At 49.3% G+C, this 22,442-nt stretch overlaps 1 protein-coding gene across 1 annotated transcript; it reads right to left on the reverse strand.

Annotated features, from left to right (window-relative positions):
• Nucleotides 1-1,336: 1,336 nt before the first annotated feature.
• On the reverse strand, nucleotides 1,337-21,436 carry LRRC52 (leucine rich repeat containing 52). Its single transcript, XM_039221249.1, has 2 exons — nucleotides 20,567-21,436; nucleotides 1,337-1,753 (listed from the first exon to the last, which is right to left on the reverse strand). The coding sequence occupies exons 1-2, from the start codon at nucleotides 21,186-21,188 to the stop codon at nucleotides 1,428-1,430; spliced, it is 948 nt and encodes a 315-aa protein (XP_039077180.1). The 5' UTR covers nucleotides 21,189-21,436; the 3' UTR covers nucleotides 1,337-1,427.
• Between the last annotated feature and the right edge of the window lie 1,006 nt (nucleotides 21,437-22,442).

Below are 22,442 nucleotides of genomic sequence, written 5' to 3' on the forward strand. Positions count from 1 at the left end.
GTATATCATGTGGGCACCATAATGACGGCCATTTACAGATGAAGAAACGGAGGCAGAGAGAAGTGAAGGAGCTTGCCCGTGGCCACCCCTCCCAATCCGCATGATGGAGTAGGGAGGATCGGTGGGTTGTGATTTCAGTAGGATGTGATTATGAACTCGTATGGAGCCCCTATGCACTGGGTCTACAGAGAACAGCAGGCCGTCTCAGTCCTCAGGCTCATCACAGCCAGGAAGCCCAAGTCCACATGGGGGCAGGGGCAGAATCAGGGGGCAGAAGCTCATGCTCTTAACTAACGCTGAACAAATCTGGGGGAATCACATGGGATTCATGGTGCAAGTGCAGAGGTAGGAAAGATCTGGTAGGGGGTTTAGGGGCCGCGGGCTTCACGGCGAGGGCCTTTGATCAGAGTCTTGAGTGGGTCTTTGGTTGAGCCGCTCCTGCTCCCTTGCCCTTCCTCTGGCCAGTCCCGAGAGGCGGATCGCGTTGGTGCACCCTTGGCTCTTCCACTGAGCACTTCATGAAGCACAGCAGCTCCTGGTGCACAGGGCACAGGCTTCGGGGTCAAGCAGCCTGGGCTTCAAAAATCGTTTGGCTTCTTGTCACCTGTTTGATCTGAGCGGGTTCCTTAGCCTCTCTGAGTTCCAGGAAAATGAGCATAACAACGACCACCTGACCTGTCGCGGTGAGGGCTGACCTGGAGAGAAAATGCTTACAATGGCTGGGGGTGAGGCTGGGTGCTGGCGAAGGGCTCAGTTAGTGGTGGCCGCCTCTGGGTTTCCCTCCTTGCTTTCTTCCAAGGCTTGCATGGTGAGTCCTTGGCTGTGCTGCTAGACATTTCCTGAGGAGGCAACTTCGTGGAAAGGAAAGAACATGGACGTTGGGGGGCTGTGCTGCCGACCTGTTGGGTGACCTTCGTCCCTTGTTTAACCTTTCCAGGCCTCAGCTTTTCACTGTAAACTGGTATCCGGACCACAGGGTCGTAGGGATGGTCTTGAAATGGGGTGTGGGGTTGGCCCATGGACGTGTTCCACTGAAGTCACTTCCAATCATTGTGTCTTGCGTTTTTCATTCATGTTAATCTTGACTTGTCCCCAACTGTTTGCTCTCTGAGGACGGCTCTCCAATCTTGTGTTTCTCACGTCCCTCCCGCCAGCACTGAGGTTGGAGGCATAGTAGTTGCTCATTAAACAAGTCGGCCTTCCTCCACACTGAAATGCCTGCAGCGGCCTTCTGGGCTTTGTCCTGTGCCCTCCTGCCCAGCTGAAGGAAGTGGCCCTGGGCTGGTCGAGCAGGAAAGGACCGACCTGGGAAATGGCCACCAAATATTTTATTTGCTTTACTAATAGGCGTCGGTGTCTAAGACAGCTGTGAGGGCGTGGGGGGCGGGGAGCCCGGGGAGGGCACGTCGGGCCGCAGTCTCCAGCCGCTATATCAGCTGAGGGAACCCGTCCTGGGCCGAGTCGACCCGGCTTCTAAAGATGCGCCCGCTGACGTCGCTGCGCTGGCCGCGCTCGTCCTCCGCCTCCTCGTCGCTGGACTTGCGCCGGGCGCTCTGGTAGAGCACCGCGCACATGCCCGTGAGCCAGGCGGCCACCGTGCCCGCCGAGAAGATGCCGAAGCCGATGAGCAGCAGGAAGAGGTAGTCGCGGCGGTCCAGGTGCGTGATGCACATGTAGCGCAGCGGGTTCCCCACCTGCGCCACGGGCCACCCCGTCAGCTCTGCGGGCTCCGCGCACGTGGCGTTCTGGGCATCTGGGAGGAAGAACACAGCGGGCACATGCTGAAGCCGCAGAACGTCCAGGCGCCCACGGCCAGGCGGGACCGGGGAGGGCCTTGCGCCCTTGCTGCCCGGAGCGCCGCCTGCCGGCCACCACCCCGGACCTCCTGAATCAGGGTGTGCGTTTTGGGGAGGCCCCCGGGTGGTACGTGGGCGCAGGGGGTCTGAGAAGTACCGCACCAGCCCTGCTTCTGGTCCCCAACCCCCCCGCGACCGGTTTTGCTGCGTTCAGGGGGCCTCCTGAAAATGGGCTTGGCTCCTGAAGGATGCTCAAGGGACGGGAAACCGCCACAGGGGCTGGGGGGCTGGAAACCAGCAAGGTCTCCCCCGGCACTCCCCAGACCCCCACTGATATCCGTCGTCTCCCTCCCCCCTCCCCCCTTTTCCCTTTCCCTTCCTCCCAGGTGTGACTGAGTCCAGCCAGGGGACCGCTGAGGCATCGGGCTCAACTCTCCCGAGGAACAGGAGTCCCCGGAGATGCCTCCTGTGTGATCTGTGCTCAAGGCGTCAGGGTGCGGGGAGCTCAGGGGAGCGGGTGACCAGGGGGAGAAGCGGATCCGCGTCTCCGTGGTGAGCTGGCATCCACTGGCTCATCCCACGACCCACATGAGTCCTCGGTCCTTTTTAGCAGCTGATCAGGCGCCGGGCTACTTCTCTGAGCCCCTCCCGGTGTCAAGCGCCCAAGCGCCCTGGACTTGAGTATGCAACAGAAAGCAAAGCGGGCCCTGGAGCCAGACCCACCACGCCAGGGTTCGAATCCCCACCGTCACTTACTGAGTTTGGCAACTTGGGCAGGACACCCATTTCCCTCGCTGAATCCCATCTCCTCGCCTCACACGCGCCCTGAATGCTACCTGCTCTTAGCGCAGTTGGGAGGATTTAATTGTTGCAGGAGAGCTAGCAGGCATGGTGCTCAATAGTTGCACAGAAAACTCAGAGCTCTGCCCTCAGCCCTGCATTTTCCTAGCTCCACATGCTCCCCTATGCCGATGCAGAGGTGTCTGTCTGTGTATGTGTGGTGCCAGGGTAATATATCCAGCAGGCGTCACATAAGTGCCCTCCAACGCAGGGTGGAGACCTGGGCTTGAGATAATCGTGCCCAAAATTATAATAGTGGCTGATATTCACCAAGCCCAGACTACATGCTAAGTGGCATCCAAAGATCTCCTTCAGTTCTTATAGCAGCTTTGACACACGGTCCTATTGCTCTTGTTTTGCACATAAGGAAACGGAGACTCAGAGAGGTTTCTAGATAACCTGAAGGATCCAGGCAGGAGACGAGACACAGAAAATGCAGACGGAGCTCCCTGAGCTCATTTGTAGACGTGGGAGATGCAAGCAAGCTAGTGTGGAGAGATGGTTCTCCTGAACTTTAGAGCAGAGGCGCCAGGCTGTGTGAAGCCATTCAGATCTTTCCTTGGGTGACCAAGGAAGTTAGGGAAATCGCGTTTGGACTGGAGCTAGCAGCAGGGGAATCAGAGAAAGGGGTGCAGAAGGGAGCCAAGTGGCGAGGAGGCTGTTGGACGGGGGTGGCTGGAAAGAGCTCACCAGGCTGAGTGCCCTCAGTGTCCGCCGCAGCCAGTGCACCTGCAGCGAGGGTGGCTGTTCCTTTCGGGAAGATGGCCTGAGAGCTGTGATGTGGGTGAGGGTTGGCTCTTGGCGGAAGCTGTAGACAACGGGAAGGGAAGCCGTGGGCTGTCACCTCCGCTCTGTGCAGAGGTTACAGAGAGAAGGAGAGGAAGAGACCCTTTGGGCGACCCTGCCCTGGGGGAGAGCTAGCTCTCAGGAGAGGAAAAGGGGCTGGGGGCCCCCGGATCCATTATAACTGCCCTCAAGGGGCAGGACCACAGTCGTGCCTGGAGGCCTCTGTATGGTCAGCCTGGCTTAACGATTTGCCCAGGAGGCCCGGGAGTGGGGGCGGTGGGCTGCTGGGGGCGCCTGGCCTTGATGCAGGAATTCTATCCAGAGAGGGCTTGGGACACCTCCCCAGACTGCCAGAGACCTGACACGGGATGATACAGAGAAAGATGTATTGGAGAAAGGAAAATGTGAGATTCTGTGGGTCCGGGGTGTGTCTGGGGAGGGGGAGGTTATCTCATTCTATTTTAAGAAGATTAGCTTTCAAATTGAGGCTTGGGTGGCTGAGAGGAGACTAAACATGAAACACTGAGAAACACGTTTCCCGGTGTTGGAGCGTTACCTTGAAAGGGGCAATTAGCAGTGATTGTAAGGCTTTGTTAGGTTGCTCTTAAGTGAGGGAGGGATGTGGGTGGCTCTTCGGGGAGGGAGGTCTAGGTTTTTCTGCAGCTGCCTTCTCTCCCCCTCCCCACTCCCCAGTCACTGCCAAAGTGGGAGCCTTCCTGCCTCCCAGCGGGTCCCCCTAAATCCACTTCCCTTCATTTCCCCCATTTCCCAGCTCTGGACCGTGTCACACACACCTGCCAGGCTCGCTTTCCCCAAGCACAGCTCTGTCGAGGCACGCTGGCTCAAAACGCTCCTCTGACCCCCCCGTGGGCCTGGGAATAACACCGGACCGCCTGGCCTGGAGTTCAGAGCCCTCAGCATCTGCACGCTTTGACCTCTCCCTCCTTTAGCACTCCAGTGACCCACCCTTTGCTCCAGTCAAATTAAACTATTAATTCCTCGAGGACATCTTGCCCCTGTCGTAGCAAGCTTTGTGACACAACTCTTTCTGTTTCTAATGCCTCTTCCTCTGATTTTTGCGTGATCAAGTCCTTCTTGTCCTTCAAAATCTGGTGTGAATGTATGTGCTCCCAGGGCGCTCCCACAGCCACCTCATCAGACTACATGTGATTGTCACCCCCCCTCCCATAGCATTCTCACGGTGCCTGTCACATGTCCCTTGCCTGGGGTGGGGGGGCTACTTGCCAGAGAAGGAGTGTATCTCTTCTCCCCCACCAGGTGGACAAAACTCTTGAAGGCATAATCTATATCTGCTCATTCTTGTTCTTGTTAATAAGATGTTATCATTTATTGAAAGAAACACTTACTTTGGAAATGGCCAAAGTACTATTGAAGAAGAAAACCGAAATGGGAGGCATCACCATCCCAGACTTTAGCCTCTACTACAAAGCTGTCATCATCAAGACAGTATGGTATTGGCACAAAAACAGACACATAGACCAATGGAATAGAGAACTCAGATTTGGACCCAAAAGTGTACAGCCAACTAATCTTTGACAAAGCGGGAAAGAGTATCCAATGGAAAAAAGACAGTCTCTTTAACAGATGGTGTTGGGAGAACTGGACAGCAACATGCAGAAGGATGAAACTAGATCATTTTCTCACACCATACACAAAAATGAACTCAAAATGGATAAAGGACCTGAATGTGGGACAGGAAGCCATCAAAACCCTAGAGGAGAAAGCAGGAAACAATCTCCTTGACCCCACCTATAGCAATTTCTTACTTGACACATCCCCAAAGGCAAGGGCATCAAGAGCAAAAATGAACTATTGGGACCTCAAGATGAAAAGCTTCTGCACGGCAAAGGAAACAATCCATAAAACTAATAGACAGCTGATGAAATGGGCTGTCTATTGCAAATGATAGTTGCAAATGACGTATCAGATAAAGGGCTAGTATCCAAAATCTATAAGGAACTCACCAAACTCCACACCCGAAAAACAAACAACCCAGTGAAGAAATGGGCAGAAGTCATGAACAGACACTTCTCCAAAGAGGACATCCAGGTGGCCAACAGACACATGAAACGATGCTCAGCATCCCTCCTCATCAGGGAAATACAAATCAAAACCACACTGAGATACCACCTCATGCCGGTCAGAGTGGCTAAAATGAGCAAATCAGAGGACTCTAGATGCTGGCAAGGATGTGGAGAAACGGGCACCCTCCTACACTGCTGGTGGGAATGTAAACTGGTGCAGCCCCTCTGGAAAACAGTGTGGAGGTTCCTCAAAAAGTTAACAATAGAACTCCCCTATGGCCCAGCAATAGCACTGCTAGGAATTTACCCAAGGGACACAGGAGTGGTGATGCATAGGGGCACATGGACCCCAATGTTCATAGCAGCACTCTCAACAAGAGCCAAAACATGGAAAGAGCCTAAGTGTCCATCAACGGACGAATGGATCAAGAAGATGTGGTTCATCTATACGATGGAATACTACATGGCAATGAGAAAGAATGAAATCTGGCCATGTGTAGTAACATGGATGGACCTTGAGGGTGTTATGCTGAGCGAAATCAGTCAGGCAGAGAAGGACAGCTACCATATGTTTGCACATATAGGAGGATTAGGAGGAACTTAACAGAGGACCATGGGGGAGAAGAAGGGGAAAACTAGTGGGGGAGAGAAAGGGAGGCAAACCATGAGAGACTCTTGAATGCCGAGAACAAATTGAGGGCAGTTGGGGTGGGGGGGAGGGGAAGGGGGGTGATGGGCATGGAGGAGGGCACTTGTGGGGATGAGCACTGGGTGTTATACAGAAACCAACTTGACAATAAACTATTAAAAAAAACAAAAACAAAAATAAACCAAAAAAAAGGAACACTTACTTTGGGGGGATTTTCTAGTTAATATTTTTATTGTTGAATCCTACTTGAATTCTGCAGTCAGAGACATACTCTCTATGATTGCAGTCCTTTGAAGTGTATTAAGAATTTACTTTATGGCTGAGCATGAAGTCAATTTTAGTAAATTTTGCGTGTCCCTCTACCCCCCCAAAGATGTGTATTCTCTCTTTGGTGAGTATGTTGTTCTGTGAATACCAACTAGGTTGTGATTTTATACAGGTCTCCTGTATCTTTTTTGGCTTTTTATTTATATCTTTACTGACTTTTCAGCGATAAAAACTATTGTCCCTTGGTTACTATTGGTCTATTAATTGTCTATTAGTTACTGCAGGAAGGATGTTAGAGTCACCAGTTCTGACAGGGCATCTACCTCCTTCTTCATATAGTTCTGTCATGGTTTGCTTTATATATATTGAAGATATGTTGTTTTTAGATGTGGAGAAACTTCTAGCTGTTACCTCTTTCTGGTAGATTTACCCTTGCCTCACTGAGCAATATCTCTCCTTATTTCTAGCAGTGCTTCTTGCCTTAAAGTCTACTGTCTTTGACATTAGTATGGCTCTATTGAATTTCTTTTGGTTAATGTTTGCATTGTTTACCTTTTCCCATCCGTTTACTTTAATCTATGGCTCCTATATTTAAGATACATTTTCCTAAGCAGCATGTAGCTGAGTTTTGCTTTCCGTCCAGTCTGGCAAACTTTGTATTGTAAGTATTCCGTTAACATTTAACGTTAGACTGATATATCTGTTTTCAATTTGTCCCATTTATTTTATGTCTCTTTGTCTCTACTTTGTTGCCTTTTATTTTATTATTTCATTTCCTTTTTGTTAGATTAATAGTCAGACATTGTTTTCCTATCCTAGTCTGATGACATTAGAGATTATAGACCCATCTACTGATCTTCGAGTGCCTGATGTATGCTGGGCACAGTAGAAGGTGCTTTTCAAAATTAAATTCTACCCTTGACCACTCCACCGGATAGTTTTAATCATTCCCATGCTACAGAATGAATAAATTGTTTATCAATTATCCCCTCCCTGGCTTTCTTGATCTCCTTTCCTCTGACAAAAAGCCACCATGTACTGTTGTGTGTGCTGTGCACTGCACAATTCTGGGGCCTTCATTCATACTAGAAACAGGTTACTAGGCCCCATGTCATCCTTCTCTCAGCCCCGCTCCATGGGCCCCAGGCATTTGTTCCCGTTAAAGTGCCCAGGTATGATTACAGGTGTCATTAATGTTTAAACTCTTCCTGCAAATAGTTCCTAAGGAAACATAAAGTACCCCCTTGTTTATGGCCACACATAGCAGGTTACTCACAGGCAGAAAGCCCGTCTGCCACGCTCACATGTCTGGAGGAGTCAGAGCTTCTGTGGCTCAGAACCACCCCTGTTAGTGCAGGAGCCCAGGAAGCCTCTCTCTCAGAAAACTGGTTCGAACCCAGTGGTTCTAAGGCAGGCTGTTCCCTTGTGGGCCGGCCGGGACCACCGTCCTGCCCCGCGCTCTGCTGCGGGTGCCCAGGGCTTAGTCTCCGAGGAGCCAAGTGCAGGCTGGGCGCCCCGCGAGCCGGTGTGCTTGCTCCGGAGCCATCTGGGCGAGGCGAGGGCTGGGCCTCCACCTGGTGACAACGTGCGATGAAGGATGGGAGGAGGAGACCCTTCACTACGGAACTGTACCTGCCGCGGAGGGTGCAGCGCTGCTTTCTAACAGCTTGAGCCTTTTGTCCTGACCTTTCCACCTTGAACCCCGAGAAAAGACCTGCCTCTCCCATTTCTCCCTGGCGGCCCGAGCTTGCCCGAATGTCACGAGACGCATAGTTGACCTTATTTTTCCCTCCAGCTAATTATGTATTTGTGAAGGAAGTGGATTTACCACCTACTCATTCGTCTGCCTCCACCCACTAGATCATGAACTCCATGGGGACATGGAGCTTTGTCCGTGTGGCTCACTGTTGCACCCTTAACACAAGCACCGTGCCGAAGCCACACCAGAGCTCAGAGCGGGATTGCCGAATGGACAGAACGTTATTTGTTATTAATACCCCTCGGGGCCAACGTCACTGACGTGATGCTCAGCTCGAGGAAAGGGAGCCTGGGGAGGAAGAACCTCATAGGTGGGCCGGCTGATCCTTGCCGCCTTGGACAGCTCGACACCAGACGAATACGAATCCCTGCTTCCCTGGCAAAAATCTGGGGAGGACTCAGTGAGCCAGGGGTGCGGAGTCCTGGAGGAGTCAGGAACTGAAGGTCTCCGGGACCAAATGGAGGGGTGAGCCCCGAACTGGGAAGCGACGCTCTTCTGGCCTCCAAGACTGCAGAGAAGGAAGTGAAGATGCCAGTGTGGTGGGCGTGGCGGCAAAGGGTACTTCTTACTATCCCCCCCCCCCCGATCAGCCTCAGAGAACTGAGAGCAGAGGTTCTCTTCTTCCCCTCTGTGTCCCTAGTGCCGGCTCAATCGATGTCTGCTGGATGCGCACAGGAGACAACGGGTGGGCTATTGGTCTGATCTCCTACAACAGTCCTTAATCGCTTGCGTCTTTGGCCTTGCTCTTTAGGACCAGATCCCAGTTGGAATTTGAAAGGACCGGTGTTACATGCGGCTATACCATGGGTGCCCAGAGGAACCGACTCTCTAGAGGGGAGCCTGGAGTGGACCATCTAGCAGCCCAGCACCACCAGCGCCAGCCAGCCAGGCCGCCTTCGCAGACCCTCACGCGGGGTCTTTTGAGCACTGACTTCACCTTTGCTTCCCAGAGCTCCTCCTTGCTCACCACCTAGCTGGCACAAGCTTCCCTTGATGGCACAAGCCCGGCTTCAGCAAACTCCAACCTGTGGGCCAAATTCAACCTGCTGCCCATTTTTGTAAATACGTTTTTGTCAGAACAAAGCCATGCCCATTCATTTACGTATTTTCTGTGACGGCTTTCAGGGAATAGATGGCCAAACCAGGTAGTTACAACAGAGGTCCACGAAGCCTAAAACATTTCCTATCTGGCTTTTTCTAGAAGGCAGTGCTGACTCCTGGTCTAAACCATCCCTGGCATCATGAAACCTTAAAGATTTGGAGGATTTGGGCTTTGGGCACTACAGTTCTTATCTGATACAATTTTTTTCCCCTTGGATAAAAAGTCCATATTTTGGTATAGGTTAAAAGTGATTCATAAGCTCTTGGAACATTACAGAAAAGACCTTCAAGTCCAGCAAGTTCAACCCGATTATTCCTGTGCTTTTAGAGGTGCTCTAGGCTGCAGGACTGGTCTTCTGTATAAGTGTTTGTATGTGGCATGTTTTAGGGGTAGAAAGATGCCCTTTCCTCAAAATACTGCCTTAGGCACTTGTGAGTACACAGGATTCTGTCAGCAGGAGATATAACCTTCCACTGCACCAGCAGGATAAGGCTTGAAGGGTATCGTCTTCTGAGAAAGAAGCTAACGACTTAAGCCCTACGCTCGGAGAAACCAGCGGGCACCTTTCTGAGTAAGGTTTTGATGGGGGTGGGGGGCCGGCTGTGTGGCCGGGCTAGGGGATGGTACCAGTTGGTTCTTGGAAGCTAAAAGCAAATTCTAGTTTCTTCTTAGTTTGGTCTAGAGCTGAGCCTGCTTAATAACTACCCATCCGCTCAGAAAAATCCAGGTAGTGGACGGCCATCCTCATGGATAGAGGCAGTTTAGAAAAGCTCAGCTGCAGAAAGGCACCACCGATCAGAGTGGCCCAGGCGGAAACTTGGGACCCCTCATTGCTTCCTCGCTCGCATCACGAGCCGCCTCTCAAAACACGAGACATTCCGGTTAGGCTGACCTTCCCAACGTATATATCCTGACACTTCTGTCATCTGGACCGTTACCCTGGTCCAGGCCACCATCCTCTCTCGCCTGATCTGTGGCAGCCCTTCTCACTCCATCCAGCAGCGGGAGCCGTCTGCAGGTCATAGGTCATGCCGCTCACCTGTCCAAACCCTTTCGTGATATCCTGTCACACGTGGAACAGAGTCAGAAGCCTCACAGTGGCCTAGAGGCCCTACCTGATCTGGCCTCTGTTTTTCTGTCTCCTTCCTCCATCTGCCTCCACCATACTCACCTTTTAATACATTGAGCTCATTCCACCCCAGGGCCTTTGTATTTGCTCTTCTCTCTGTCTAGGAAGCCCCCTCCCCCACATCCTATGTCCAGAGCTTGTCCCCTTACGTCATTCAATTCTCTGCTCAAATTCACCTCCTTGGTACCATCCAATGTAAAGTATCTGCCTTGCCCTCAATCCCAGGCACACTCTCTCCCTTCCCTTCCTGAATTTTCTTCTGTAGCACTTATCATCGCTTGACATTATGTCATATGTTTATTTGTCTATTTATTCCTCTCCTGCTAGAATGGAGGCTCCACACGAGCGTGTCTGTTTCTGTTCAGAGCTGTAGGCCCAGTGCCTGGCCCAGGGCCTGGCACCTAATAGGTGCTCAGAAACTATTAGAGGAATAAGTGCACTCAGGTGCCAGGCTGGGCCCCTGACCCCTGTGTGAACGTCAAATAGAGTCCTCAAGGCCTGTACCTCACCTCAGCCACATGCTCTGGCCAAGCATCATAGCTGTTGGAAGAAAATATTGAAAACTGCCAGATTCTGTTAACATGATTTTAATTCTAGTCTGGACTATATTTTAATTGGATGTATTAGATGTATTAGTTATTCCTTTCATTATTTGGGTTGAGGGGAAGGCCAGATCTACCACTGTTCCGAGAAGAAAGAAAATCCCTACATATAGGCTAGGTGTTAGGTTTCTTTCTCTCTCTGTTTTTTTTACATAATACTGTCATTTTGAAAGCTTTAAAATACCCTCCTCCACCCCAAAAGTCCTGGGCCCCCCTGAATTGGGCTCCCTGTGGACAGTGCACCCCAGGACAAAGAGTTATCCTGTTACCCTGTCTGTTTCAGTAAGCCCACACTGCTTCCCCCCTTCTCCATGTCCCCCATGATATTTAGTCACCACCAGGAATTGTAACAGCAATGACAATAGCTAACGTTAGTTGAGCACTTACTACGTATACTTCTAAAACCTTACTGTGGGCTATTTCATTGAATTAGCACAATGACCCAAGAACCAGGTACTAATTTATTCCCATTTTATAGATGAGAAGCATACTTCTCATGGAGATTGTGGCCCAGCTGGTAAGTGACAGAGGCAGGATTAAAAACCAGGTCGTTTGGATCCAGAGCCCATCTTAATTTTGCCTTTTTAACTGGAGTATGATCATCTCAAGAACAAAGGGGTATTTTAGGATCACCTGATTGGCTTGGAGTTACAGAAGCATCTTAGAAAACATCATGTGAACCTGTGTACTTTTCTAGATAGAAAGTTGTCCTTTGTCTTTTATTTCACTGAGAGAAAAATAGGGACTGCTGGGTGGGCCCCTCGGTTCCATTTGCCCCACATCCTCACACTCATCACCATGTGTGCTTACCCTCACTTCCTTCTCTGTGGTCCCAGAGGAGGGGCGTTTCCCTGTTCAAGGCTTGCCCTCCATTTGGTTCTTGAGTCTGTCCACTCCTGCCTCCTCAGGGGGTTTACCCCGTGACTTATTCCCCCAGCCCGTGTCTTTGCCTTACATTGACTTCTCAGCAGTGGATGAACACATATGTGGACCTCTTTGCTCCTAAGAAAATAAATAACCCCCTCCCCATACGATTCTCTTCCATCTCCTTCATTCCATAGCCAAGCTTCCTGGAAGAGTTTACAATTTTTTTGTTCAAGAAATCTCTACGCCCAACGTGGGGCTTGAACCATGACCCTGAGATTAAGAGTTGCACGCTCCACCTACTGAGCCAGCCAGGTGTCCCAAGCTTACATTTTTTTCTGCACCCTTTTTCTTCTTTGCTGTTCATTTTGGAACCCACTGTGCTCTGCTGTCAACACTCACCGTGTCATTGGAATGTCCAAGACATCAGGGACCTCTTGGTAGCTAATCTGATGAACGCCTTTTCAGCCCTTACTTGACCTGCTTCCACTCTTTGAAACTCTTCTTGGCTTCCATGAGTCTATCCTTCTCTGATTTCCTGTCTCTTCCCTGGCTTCTCCTGCCCAGGACACTTCATGGGTGGCTCCTCTGGAGCCTTCCATATGTTGGGATTCCCCAAAGTTTCTGTCCTTGCTCTATTACCCCCTGACTCTAAACCCTTTTGCTGCTCATCTCATCCTTTGTTTGGTTTCATTGGTCACCAGTGAGCTGACGATTCTCAAATATATATTCTGTTCTCTATTCTGGATTTCAGGTCAGAACATCCAAAGACCTACTGGGCGACAGGGGCCCCTCCCACTCAACATGCTCACGGTGGGATAAGGTTCTCCCCTAAGCTCCTCACTGCCCTTCCTCTAAGTGTCCGTCTCAGGGAAGGCCCCAGAGCGGCCTAAGCCAATTTTTGTCTGTTATTTTCCACATCTTATTTATTCATTGATTTTTCTCAATAAATATTTATTGAGTCTTTTTCTGTGTCAGGCCTTGAGCTCATTTCTGAAGAATCAGACATGTTCTTTGCTCTCATAGACCTTACTGTCTGTCAGAGAAGACACATGTTAAATATACAAGTCTATTAATTAAGTAGAATTGTGCCAGAAGTCATGAAGGGCGTACAAGGAAGCTTTGGAGGGTCAAGATCAGTCTGGGTCCTATCGCCTCTACTTCTGAATGGTTCCTTCTGACCTGTTTAGACTGCTTCATCCTCATGGCTGCTATAGGCTGCCTTCCTCTTACCTGGATGCCTGTGTAGCCCCTAGCCTTGCATCCAGGCTCACCTGCCCCCTAGGGCTTCTCAGGACACACTGCCTGTTCCCCAGAAAACCCTTCAAAGGCCCTTCATGGCCAGATCCCGGTTTCTCTTTCTAGCCACATCCACACTCTGCTGGATTACCTCCAGGCTGGAGAGCGCCTCTCTTCTAGAGGTAAGGGAACCGAGGCTGGCTGGCCTTGCAATACTGCCTTCCAGAGGCCGGAGTGGCATTGGGTGACTGGACCTGTGGGCATTCTGAGCTTGAAGGGATTTTGGATCACCTCCTTTCAGGGATCTCGAGTGGCTGAACTCAAGAATGTGTGAGAATCACTCAGGCTCCTTCCTACACCACACGTGCTTGCCACCTCATCTCTTCTTGGCTTTTTTGGGTGGTTTAGGGATCGCTGACCCAGATGCCCCCCTTCCAGCCCCCTCATTGCCCTTATGAGGCTGCTCCTCCAGCTCTCAGCAGGGTGTTTGTGAGAAGGTAGGAGAGATGGGCTGGCAGAGCAGTTGATGGCCTTGGAAATGTCTGCTGCCCAGCTGTTCCTGTTCTGGGCGTCTGGTCTTTGCAGCAATTTTTCTGATGGAGGAGATGGGTTAGCATTAATGGTAGAAGAGTGTGAGGACCTGAATTCATTCTGGAAATCTAAGTCTTGGCACAGCTGTAGATGACTTTGTACTTGGTGGGTTGAAATGGGGCCATTATCCTATTACAGCAGCCTTGAATACAGGATGAAGTAGCCTTGGAATGAAACTAAGATGTTCTCTGCTCAAAATGCCCTCGAGATGACGTGGACTTGAAATAGCACATGACCCAGCCCATCTGCTCCCTGCAGATGTCTCTCACTGGCTTGGTCCCCCTTCCTCTACAACACTTCTGCCCAGACTCCTCTTTGATTTGTGGGCCCCACCACCGGGTCACCCAGGACTGCTTAAAGACTATAATTTAAGAGCTGGACACAGAGGGACAGTGTCCCCAAACTACCCCTACTTCTACGCCTGGTAGTCTGTTCTTTTCTGAATTCCCCTTTTGTTCTCTGTCACATTGCAAATGCCCCTTGAGGGAAGGATGTCAGAACATTATTAGCCACTAACATCTCAGTGCAAAGCAATTTATTCACCAGCGGGGGTAACTACTATAGATCTAGAACACAAGCCATTGTCATAGAGTTTCTCAAAATAGGGCCTAGAGATTTGCACTGTCCGAAACTAGAATCTCTGTATATAGGGTCTAGGGTTCTAAATTTCATTGGAGTTTGAGAACACTGGTTGAGCAGGCCAGGTCTGGGAGAATAGACCAGGGCAAGGCATAGTTCTAGTCAAGTAGACGGTGCTTAAGAGAGGAGGTGGGACAGCGCGAGAGTTCAAGGCTGCCTGCTTACTAATAACATGCACATCCTAATGATGTGACTGTAGCCTACGTCTCCAGGGATGCCTCCACCTCAGCACTGACCCATTGCATTGCCCATCTGGGACCCCGTCTGCTGATCACGGCTTTCCTACATTAACATGCACCTTATCTTTCTATTTAGGTCCGTAGACTACCTGTTAAAAGGGGCTTTAGAGAATATCTAATCCTACTCTCTTTTTATTTCAAAGACAGGTGAGTCTCAGAGGGAAAGTGACTTGCCCCAAATCACACAGTGGCATCACAGGGACCAGGACAGGACTTTCTGGCTTTCAATTGCATCTTCTCTCATATCCCAAGGTTGTCTTATTAGACAGGAATTCTTGACTTCTTTTCTCTGTGATGAAAGCACCCAACATTATCATAGAATGTTGGGCATATACTGAACATACAACAAATGTTTTGGAGTGGACTGTGATGTGTCTCAGAGTAAGGCGACATCATGGCATGGGGCAAAACTCTGAATCTGGATGTTAGGAGATCTCCATGCCGGGCTTGGCTCTCTAGTCACTTACCTGTGAGGAGGCTAGATTCTAAAGCTTTAGCGTTAGCATCTTTTATTAAAGGGCTGCCCTGACCAATATGGTGGCCAGTGGCCATTCATGTGGCTATTTACAAGATGTAAAAGGATATAAAATTAAAAATTCAGTTCCTCTGTTGCAATAGCCCAATTAAGAGCTCAATAGCTACATATGGCTAGTGGCTACTGCATTGGACAACACAGATATAAACCATTTCTACTGCTGCAGAGACTTGTTGGGCAGTGCTGGACCAGGCTTTGGAAGAAGAGGGGATGAAGGTCAGGTTCCTTGTGTCCAGGAGCTTAGAGTTGTGTGAGTTTTTGAGAGCATCTTCAGAGGCATTCGACCCTGTCCTACTAGGCAGCTCTATCCTGGGAAGAGCTCAATTGTCACTCTCACCTTCAAATAGCATTAATGACTGGAAAATTACAGTTCCAGCCAGGAATTAGTCTCCTATCTGCTGACCTGGGCCAAATAGAAAATGGAATCTGTGGATCTGTTTACCTCTGCATTGATCAGAGCATCCTGGAAACCAGCACATTACCACCCACCTCCATTTCTACCGTGACTTTCATGTTCGCAAAGTGAGTATGTGAACTCTTTGAGGACTTAATAGCCTTTAGTGCATCTGCTGAGTATATCATTAGAGGGCTTCTTTTGACGAAAACCTTTTGAAAATGGAATTGAACCTCTTGCCAATATGGGAAAATTTTTATTGATAATGAAATAGATGGATAAAACATTTAACTTTCCCTACATCTCCTTTGTGGCAGGTGAATTTAGCCAAGATGCACCATAGGGAAGGACATATTACGGTCTTCATAATTTTTGTTTTAAGATCTCTCCATTTCTTTGCTGGACCTTGGCTTCCTTCAAGGTTCCCCACTGCTGCAGAACTAATCTTAGCTAGTTGTATTTCTCAAGAATTCGATTCTGCCTCCAAGAGCTGATAAAGGCTTGGGGCACCAGTATTATTGAGCTCTGGAGTTCATATATTTTTGCAGGGTCCTCTTCAAGATTGGGGTACTTTTTGAGATCCCAAAGGGTAAATCTCTAATGGTTCATTTTAGCTCAGTGGTAGGCACTGGATGGGAGCCGAGGTATTGCTTTGTCCTCTTCAGATAACAAAATCACACCATGTAGGTGTCTTCTTGCTTTCAAGGCCATGTCTGCCCCACAGTTGGACCTCCTTGCCCTCATCCCTTGCAGGCTGTCTGCATGTCCACACCTGTTTCCAGAAGTGGGTGCTTGTCTTTAGGTAGAAGTTCAGTTCCAGACTCAGGTGACTTAGAAAGAACCACTTGGCTACTACTGGTTCAGCACTGAGACTTATGGTCCCGGCTGAGACCAAGCCTTGATTTGGGCTTCTGGTTTTGTCCCCCAGGGTGTGAACTCCTGTGTTCATAACTTGTCTAATACCCAACTCCCTCTAAGATTCCCCCTGTCCCATTTTCCCAGGGATCAGAGTCCTGGGACCTTCTACATCCTATATATATCCCCACATACATCCCTACAGTCCTGTCTCCTGGACAGGAGTGCTCAGCCTTCTTATTCCATGTGTGATCAGCCTTCCTGAAGCCCACTGCTTATCCTGGGGTCACCTGACTGATGTCTGTACTCTCTTAAGTACCCTGTATCTTTCCCACGTCTGCCAACCATTCACTTATTGAATGCTTTTGGTGTGCAAGACTTACTGCTAATGGCAGTTTGTAAGTGTTCTCATCTCCACAGCCTACATAGGTTCGTTCTATTATTATACCTGTCTGAAAGATGAAGTTGAAGTTCAGAGAGGTTAAGTAACTTCTCTGATATCCTATAAATAGCAAGTGGCAAAGCTAAGGTTATAATCCAGGTCTGTTTCACTCCAGCTTGAGCTCTTTAACACCGGGCTCCCCTGCCTGCATGGTGGCTGTCCTTCCCCATCTGCAGCCGAGGCTGTCCCAAGTGCCTGCTCTGCCTCGTAGGCACATGGCGGTCTCTTTTGTCCTGCTCTGTCCAGTTCGGTTAGTTCTGCTGACCCTGACTGGGCCATGGGACATATATGGTGTAGATGCTCCAGGCTTCTTGGCTGGTTCCCTCCCATGAGCTCTTGTTTGGCACCTATAGGACTCAATAAAGATTTAAATGGGTGAATGGATGAACTGAGTGGTGGAAGCATGGAAGTTCCTTTCTTCACTGCCTTGCTTTTTTAAGGGTTCTATACTTTGCCATTCTTCTGTCATCCTGACCTTAATTCTGCACCACAGGTAAAATCACCCAGTACTAACATTCAGTATCTTCCTGGGTCTAAAATGAAACCCATCTTCAGTTTGGATTCTTTTCTACAAATAACCAAGTTACTAAGCTCATCACTTCAGAGAGAATCTTCTTATATCCTGCACTGTGGGCACATGGGGAGAGAGGAGTACACTCCATTTTAGAACATGCCAAAGATCACCTTTTGATATCAAGTGTGGTATAATAGGTAGTGCTAAGCTTGAGCATTCATCATGAGTATTTCTCAATAACGAAGATATTTCTACTTGAGACATGAATCATTTGAGAGTCACATGAAATAAGTATCTTCCATTATGTTGAGGTCTGGCTAAAGGCCAAGAAAAGCATCTCATGAATTCTACTGTGTGTGTGTTCAGTTTCATGTGAATGTGTGTGCCTCTTCAAGTGTGGCTGTGGATCTGCACATTGGTGTATGTATGTGTGTTGTATATATGAAGTATGTGGGTGATTGTGTATGTGAGTAGATGTGTATTTATGTTTTTATGGTGTGTGCATGTGGGCACATCGTGATTCTTGTATGTATGTGGGTATATGTGTGTGTATTTGCACATGGGTTTATGTGTTTGTCACGGGATGTATGCATGTGTATGTGTGGGAAGAGAGAACCAGACTGAGATGCAAAGGTGAGCAAGGTTAGGCTCCTTCTTTCGGAATTTGGGTGCGTTGTGATGAACTTGGATTTGTGAGGTGAACATAGGCATATGATGAGTTTATGATGGTTAGAACTCCCCATCCAGTGGAAATAATCTTGGGTGAATTCATGTGTAGTCAGATAGAAAATAAAGCTGTAATTTAGGTGCTGTGGCCGCATGCATATACCATGACTTATATTTACAATTAAACTGACTTATAGGACCTTAGTTATCATATAATTAGGGAATTTAAGATATAGTGGTCTCATGAAAAATGACCTGACTCAGGAGGTTCAAATCATTTTTGGGGGGCCATTTACTAGCTGTGTGATTTGGGGCCAGTCTATTTTCTTATCCATATGATAGGATTAAAATGATCAATCCTAGCCTCTTCCATTGGCCTAGGGCACAAAATTTAAGGGTCGGTATGACACTCAAAGTAAAGAAAATGAGACAGCATGTGTGAAAAACTCTAGCAGCTTCAAACATCTCTACAAAGATCAATTCCTCTATGGCTGGCCTTAGTGTTTTTAAGAGATAAGAATTGTTAGCCAGGGCCACGAGCCCACAGTTCTGCATGAAGTGGCCTGGGTGGGTTTCTCTAGGCCACCAAAAACAGCAGAGGGAGATGTGCAGATTAGTAGTTGTTGTGGAGGTGGGGGGGAGCTCACAAAAGACAGACTCTTTGTTCATGAAGAGCTTATGAGCTTGACAGGATAGCTACCCGCTTCTGATGGTTTTGAAAACATGCAGTGAAACAGATCCGGTCTACAGTCCTATTCAACCCCAGAATGAAGTGAGTCAAGGGGTCCAATGTAGTCAGCCTGAAAATTCTGAGAAGAGACAACTCCATACGCAGAATTTTGATTAAGGGAGATTCGAGGGCAGGTGAAATAGGAGGCTTAGGGGCTGGGGAGGACGCCAAGCTACATCTCCCTTTTCAGCTAGGGTTGAGGTTCTCCTGGCCACGTGGTGGGCTCTGCTCAGGGAAAATATACACATATGGTGGGGAGGGGCAAAAGAAGATGAAGCTTCTTCACAGGCTGGTTACATGAACCTTGACAGGAGAATCCCATGTAAAAGCCACATTCGATGCACGAGAATAATCAATCATGGCCCTTTGCCAGAGAGCTTTCTAGAAAGCACCACAGCACCAGTCACTGAGAAAAGTAGAAGACATTCTCATAGAGAAATAAGGCAACGTACCCAAGATAACTGCTCCTCTATCCTTTATGATTGGTGATCTTAAGAAGATGGTCTGATGGAGTTCTTTCCTTTCAATTTATTCTAACACGGATTAAAGTACCTCTCAGCATCGCCAGGTGCCTAGGGCACAAAATGTGAGGAGCCGCCCACTCTTTGGGCCTCCCTCAGTTTTGCTCACTTGCCTCACCAGAGCCAGGCCTTGCCCGGAAGACATGTTAAGACCCTCCCATTGGAAGGGAGGCCATGAGCGCTGCCACCACTCAGCTCCCTCTCCCCCCAAATCCCCTTGAAACTTAACATTTTGGCTAGGGATCTTTCTGGAATATTGCCACCTGGGCCAGAAGAGTCAGCAGGTGCAGGTGCCTGAAAGTCTTTTCAAGAACACTCAGGGGAGGGAGAGAAGACATGGTTTTGATAGGGTTTGAATCCAAAGTCCAATCTTGCCAGATCACCTCAGTGGCCCCTGGCTTTCTGTGAGGAGTCAGTTCACAGTTACCTGAAGTTCTGACTTCCTGAGTGCAGGTGGTGTTGGAGTGGGATGATTGGAGGATGAGGATGGGACAGTAAAGTCACTGAATAGAAGAGGGGATTAGACACTGGGGGGCCCCAGGGACCATGGCAGAGGGCTGGCGACAGTGGAGAGAGTTGTAGCATCTGGCTTGGAAATCTGCCAGGTAAGACTTCAGAATCTGCCTGGGAGAGTGGATTCTCCCTGCTGGACACAGTGGGCACCAGTGACCCCTTCTTCAGGGATTCATGCCACTCTCTCCTACCTTAGAGGGTTAGCATCTTGAAGAAAAAGGGGCCATCAAAAGCCTTCTCCTCTGCCTTCTCTCCACCCCCTCTCTCATTGCCTGGGGAGCTCCTGGACCCTCCCCCTCTCCCTATTACACTTTCTCTTCTGTGCTTCATACTCTTGGATTTTCTACTGCCTCTGCATGTCTGAATTTACTTTCAGATCCTGGGAAAATTCAGTCACTGAATCAAACAGATTAAAATAGGCCACCAATGGAATACAGCGCCCCTGTATTACTTTGTTACCATGCAGTTATGGAAGTCAGTCATTTCCACACACACCATTTTAGGTTGACAGGACAGCTCCATTAGGCAATATCATTGTCCCCACTTGATGGATAAGGAAACTGAGGCTCAGAGAAGTTGTCTTTCCCAAGGGCAGCCAACTAGTAAGTCTGAGCTTAGGACCAGAAAACTCAGCTCTTTGGGTTCCCACTCTAGAACTTTTTCTCCTGACCCCGCTGCCTCTCCAGGCAACCCCAGGATAGATAGAGTCTGTGGGGCAACAAGCATGTTTTCAATCAGCTTAACCCAGACTCACTGTCCCATCCCGACCATCTCTTGAGTTTACCTTTTCTGCAACCAATTCCTCCTACTGTGTCACGTCCTCGCCCCCACACCCAACCAAACCCTCACCTGGATGGTTCAGATGGGACACTATTAAGTAGATGGTGAAGTCCAGGAACGAGCAGTTGCACACCCACGGGTTCCCACTCAGATACAGGGTCTGTAGTGTTATGAGGCTATAGAAGGCGGCATGGTCCAAGGTCTGCAAGCCGGTGTTTCTGAGGTCCAAGTGCCTCAGAGAGCTGGTGTTGGCAAAGGTGTACTTGTTAAGAGATAACAGGTGAGGGTTATTGGAGAGGTTCAGCTGCACCAGGTTGCTGAGCACGGAGAAACTGTATGGGGAGATCAAGGTTAGGTTGTTGAAGCTGAGATCAAGGTAGATGAGTTTGAAGACCCCGATGAAGGTATAATCCATCACCTCGCGAATCAGGTTACGCCGACAGTCCAAGTAAACAAGGTCACTGAGGAGTCCCAGAGTCATCGCTGGCAAAAAAGTGATGCCGTTATCATTCAGGTACAGCCTCCGGGTGTTCAGGGGTATGTCTGGGGGGTACTCGGTTAACTGGATCCCTGTGCAGATCACTTCCTGGTCTTGACACTGACAATTATCTGGACACTTAGACCCCGATACCAGTCCCATTCCAAAGGAAAAGAGTAACCACCCGGGCCCAGGGCCTGAAGCAAGGGACATAGTAAGAAACCGCAACTACCCTCCTTCCACCTTGCTGCGGGCGCTGTCCCTCTGGTCAGAAGGCTGCTGAGGGGCGGGGTGGAGGGGGGGAGGGGCGCTGGAAAGAACTGTAACACTCTAGCTTTGTACAAAGCAATTTTCCATTACAGGAGAACAGAACAGAAGTTGAAACGCGAGGCCCAATGCCCCGCCGCCCGGCTGGGTGGCTCTGCAGCTTGCTCACTCCCGGGCTGCTGCTGGAGGCTTGCCCGCTTGGCGGCTTTGAAAGGTCTCACCCTTTCCCTGCGTTTGCAAGTGAAGGGGAGCCAGGGGAGAGCCACATGACAATGAGGTTGCCAGTTGACACCTTTGTGATGTCAGCAGCCTCAGGAGACTGCCTGGCTGAGGGAGGGAGAGTCCTGCCTCTCCTTCTGGGTGGTGTGGGGGTGTTTTGTGTGTCTCGGGTAAGCTGGCTGTCCCGGGGGTGGGGGCTGGGTATCAGGCCCCTGAAGCGTGGGGGCGGGGGACTGCACATGGGTTCACGGTGTGTGTGGTGTGTGTGCGTGTGTATGTGTGTACCAGCTCCCCAGGGAGGGGTGGCAGAGGATTAGGCTAGGGGTCCAGGCTAAGAGGGACCTTGGCAGTCTCCAGCCCAGCCCCCTTCTTTACTGATGAGCAAAGTGACTTGTTTAAGGTCAGTTCTCAGAATGGGTCTTTCCCTTGGGGAGCGGATTCGGGCGGGTGCCAGTTTTTGGTAGGATGGGAAAGAGGGAGCCTCCTTTGAATGAGGAAAGGGAATTCCTCTGATAAGGTGGTGCCCTTAAGACTTCATTCCTAGTGCGCGTACAACCCTTTCTGCAATATATGTGTGGAATGTATTTTGGAATATATGTGTGCTAGTATTTTAAAAAACCTTTAGAGCAAATACAAGCTACTTCCCTTAACACAAAACTCAAATGTATAAGAAAATATCTGAGTGCAAGGATATGAACTACTTCTTACCATTACCATTCTCCTGGGACTTCTAAAATAGCCAGTGCCTCTCTAGCGCTTCTTGTGGGAGTTTATATTCATTAACTATTTGAGGAATGATGGAAAAGGGGGTCTTTTGGAGGAAAAGATCGAGTCTGGAAGCTGACCAGTCAGGACACATCGTCTGCTCCATGGAGGAAGGCACATTGGGCAGAAATGAAGAAAAAGCACGTCAGGAATGAAAATTGATCTTTTGGGGGAAAATAGGATTTCGTATATAACCTAGCGGTGAATATTAATAAA

Source organism: Hyaena hyaena, unplaced genomic scaffold, assembly GCF_003009895.1.
Source record: "Hyaena hyaena isolate Hyena2069 unplaced genomic scaffold, ASM300989v1 scaffold_968, whole genome shotgun sequence".
Taxonomy (NCBI): domain Eukaryota; kingdom Metazoa; phylum Chordata; class Mammalia; order Carnivora; family Hyaenidae; genus Hyaena; species Hyaena hyaena.

What these genes read in the sequence shown, in the direction of transcription:
- LRRC52 (XM_039221249.1), bottom strand. Translation starts at nt 21,188, where the DNA reads ATGTCCCTTGCTTCAGGCCCTGGGCCCGGGTGGTTACTCTTTTCCTTT. An exon ending in GTCCCATCTGAACCATCCAG is followed by an intron (nt 1,754 to 20,566) that starts GTGAGGGTTTGG and finishes TCTTCCTCCCAG; the next exon opens with ATGCCCAGAACGCCACGTGC.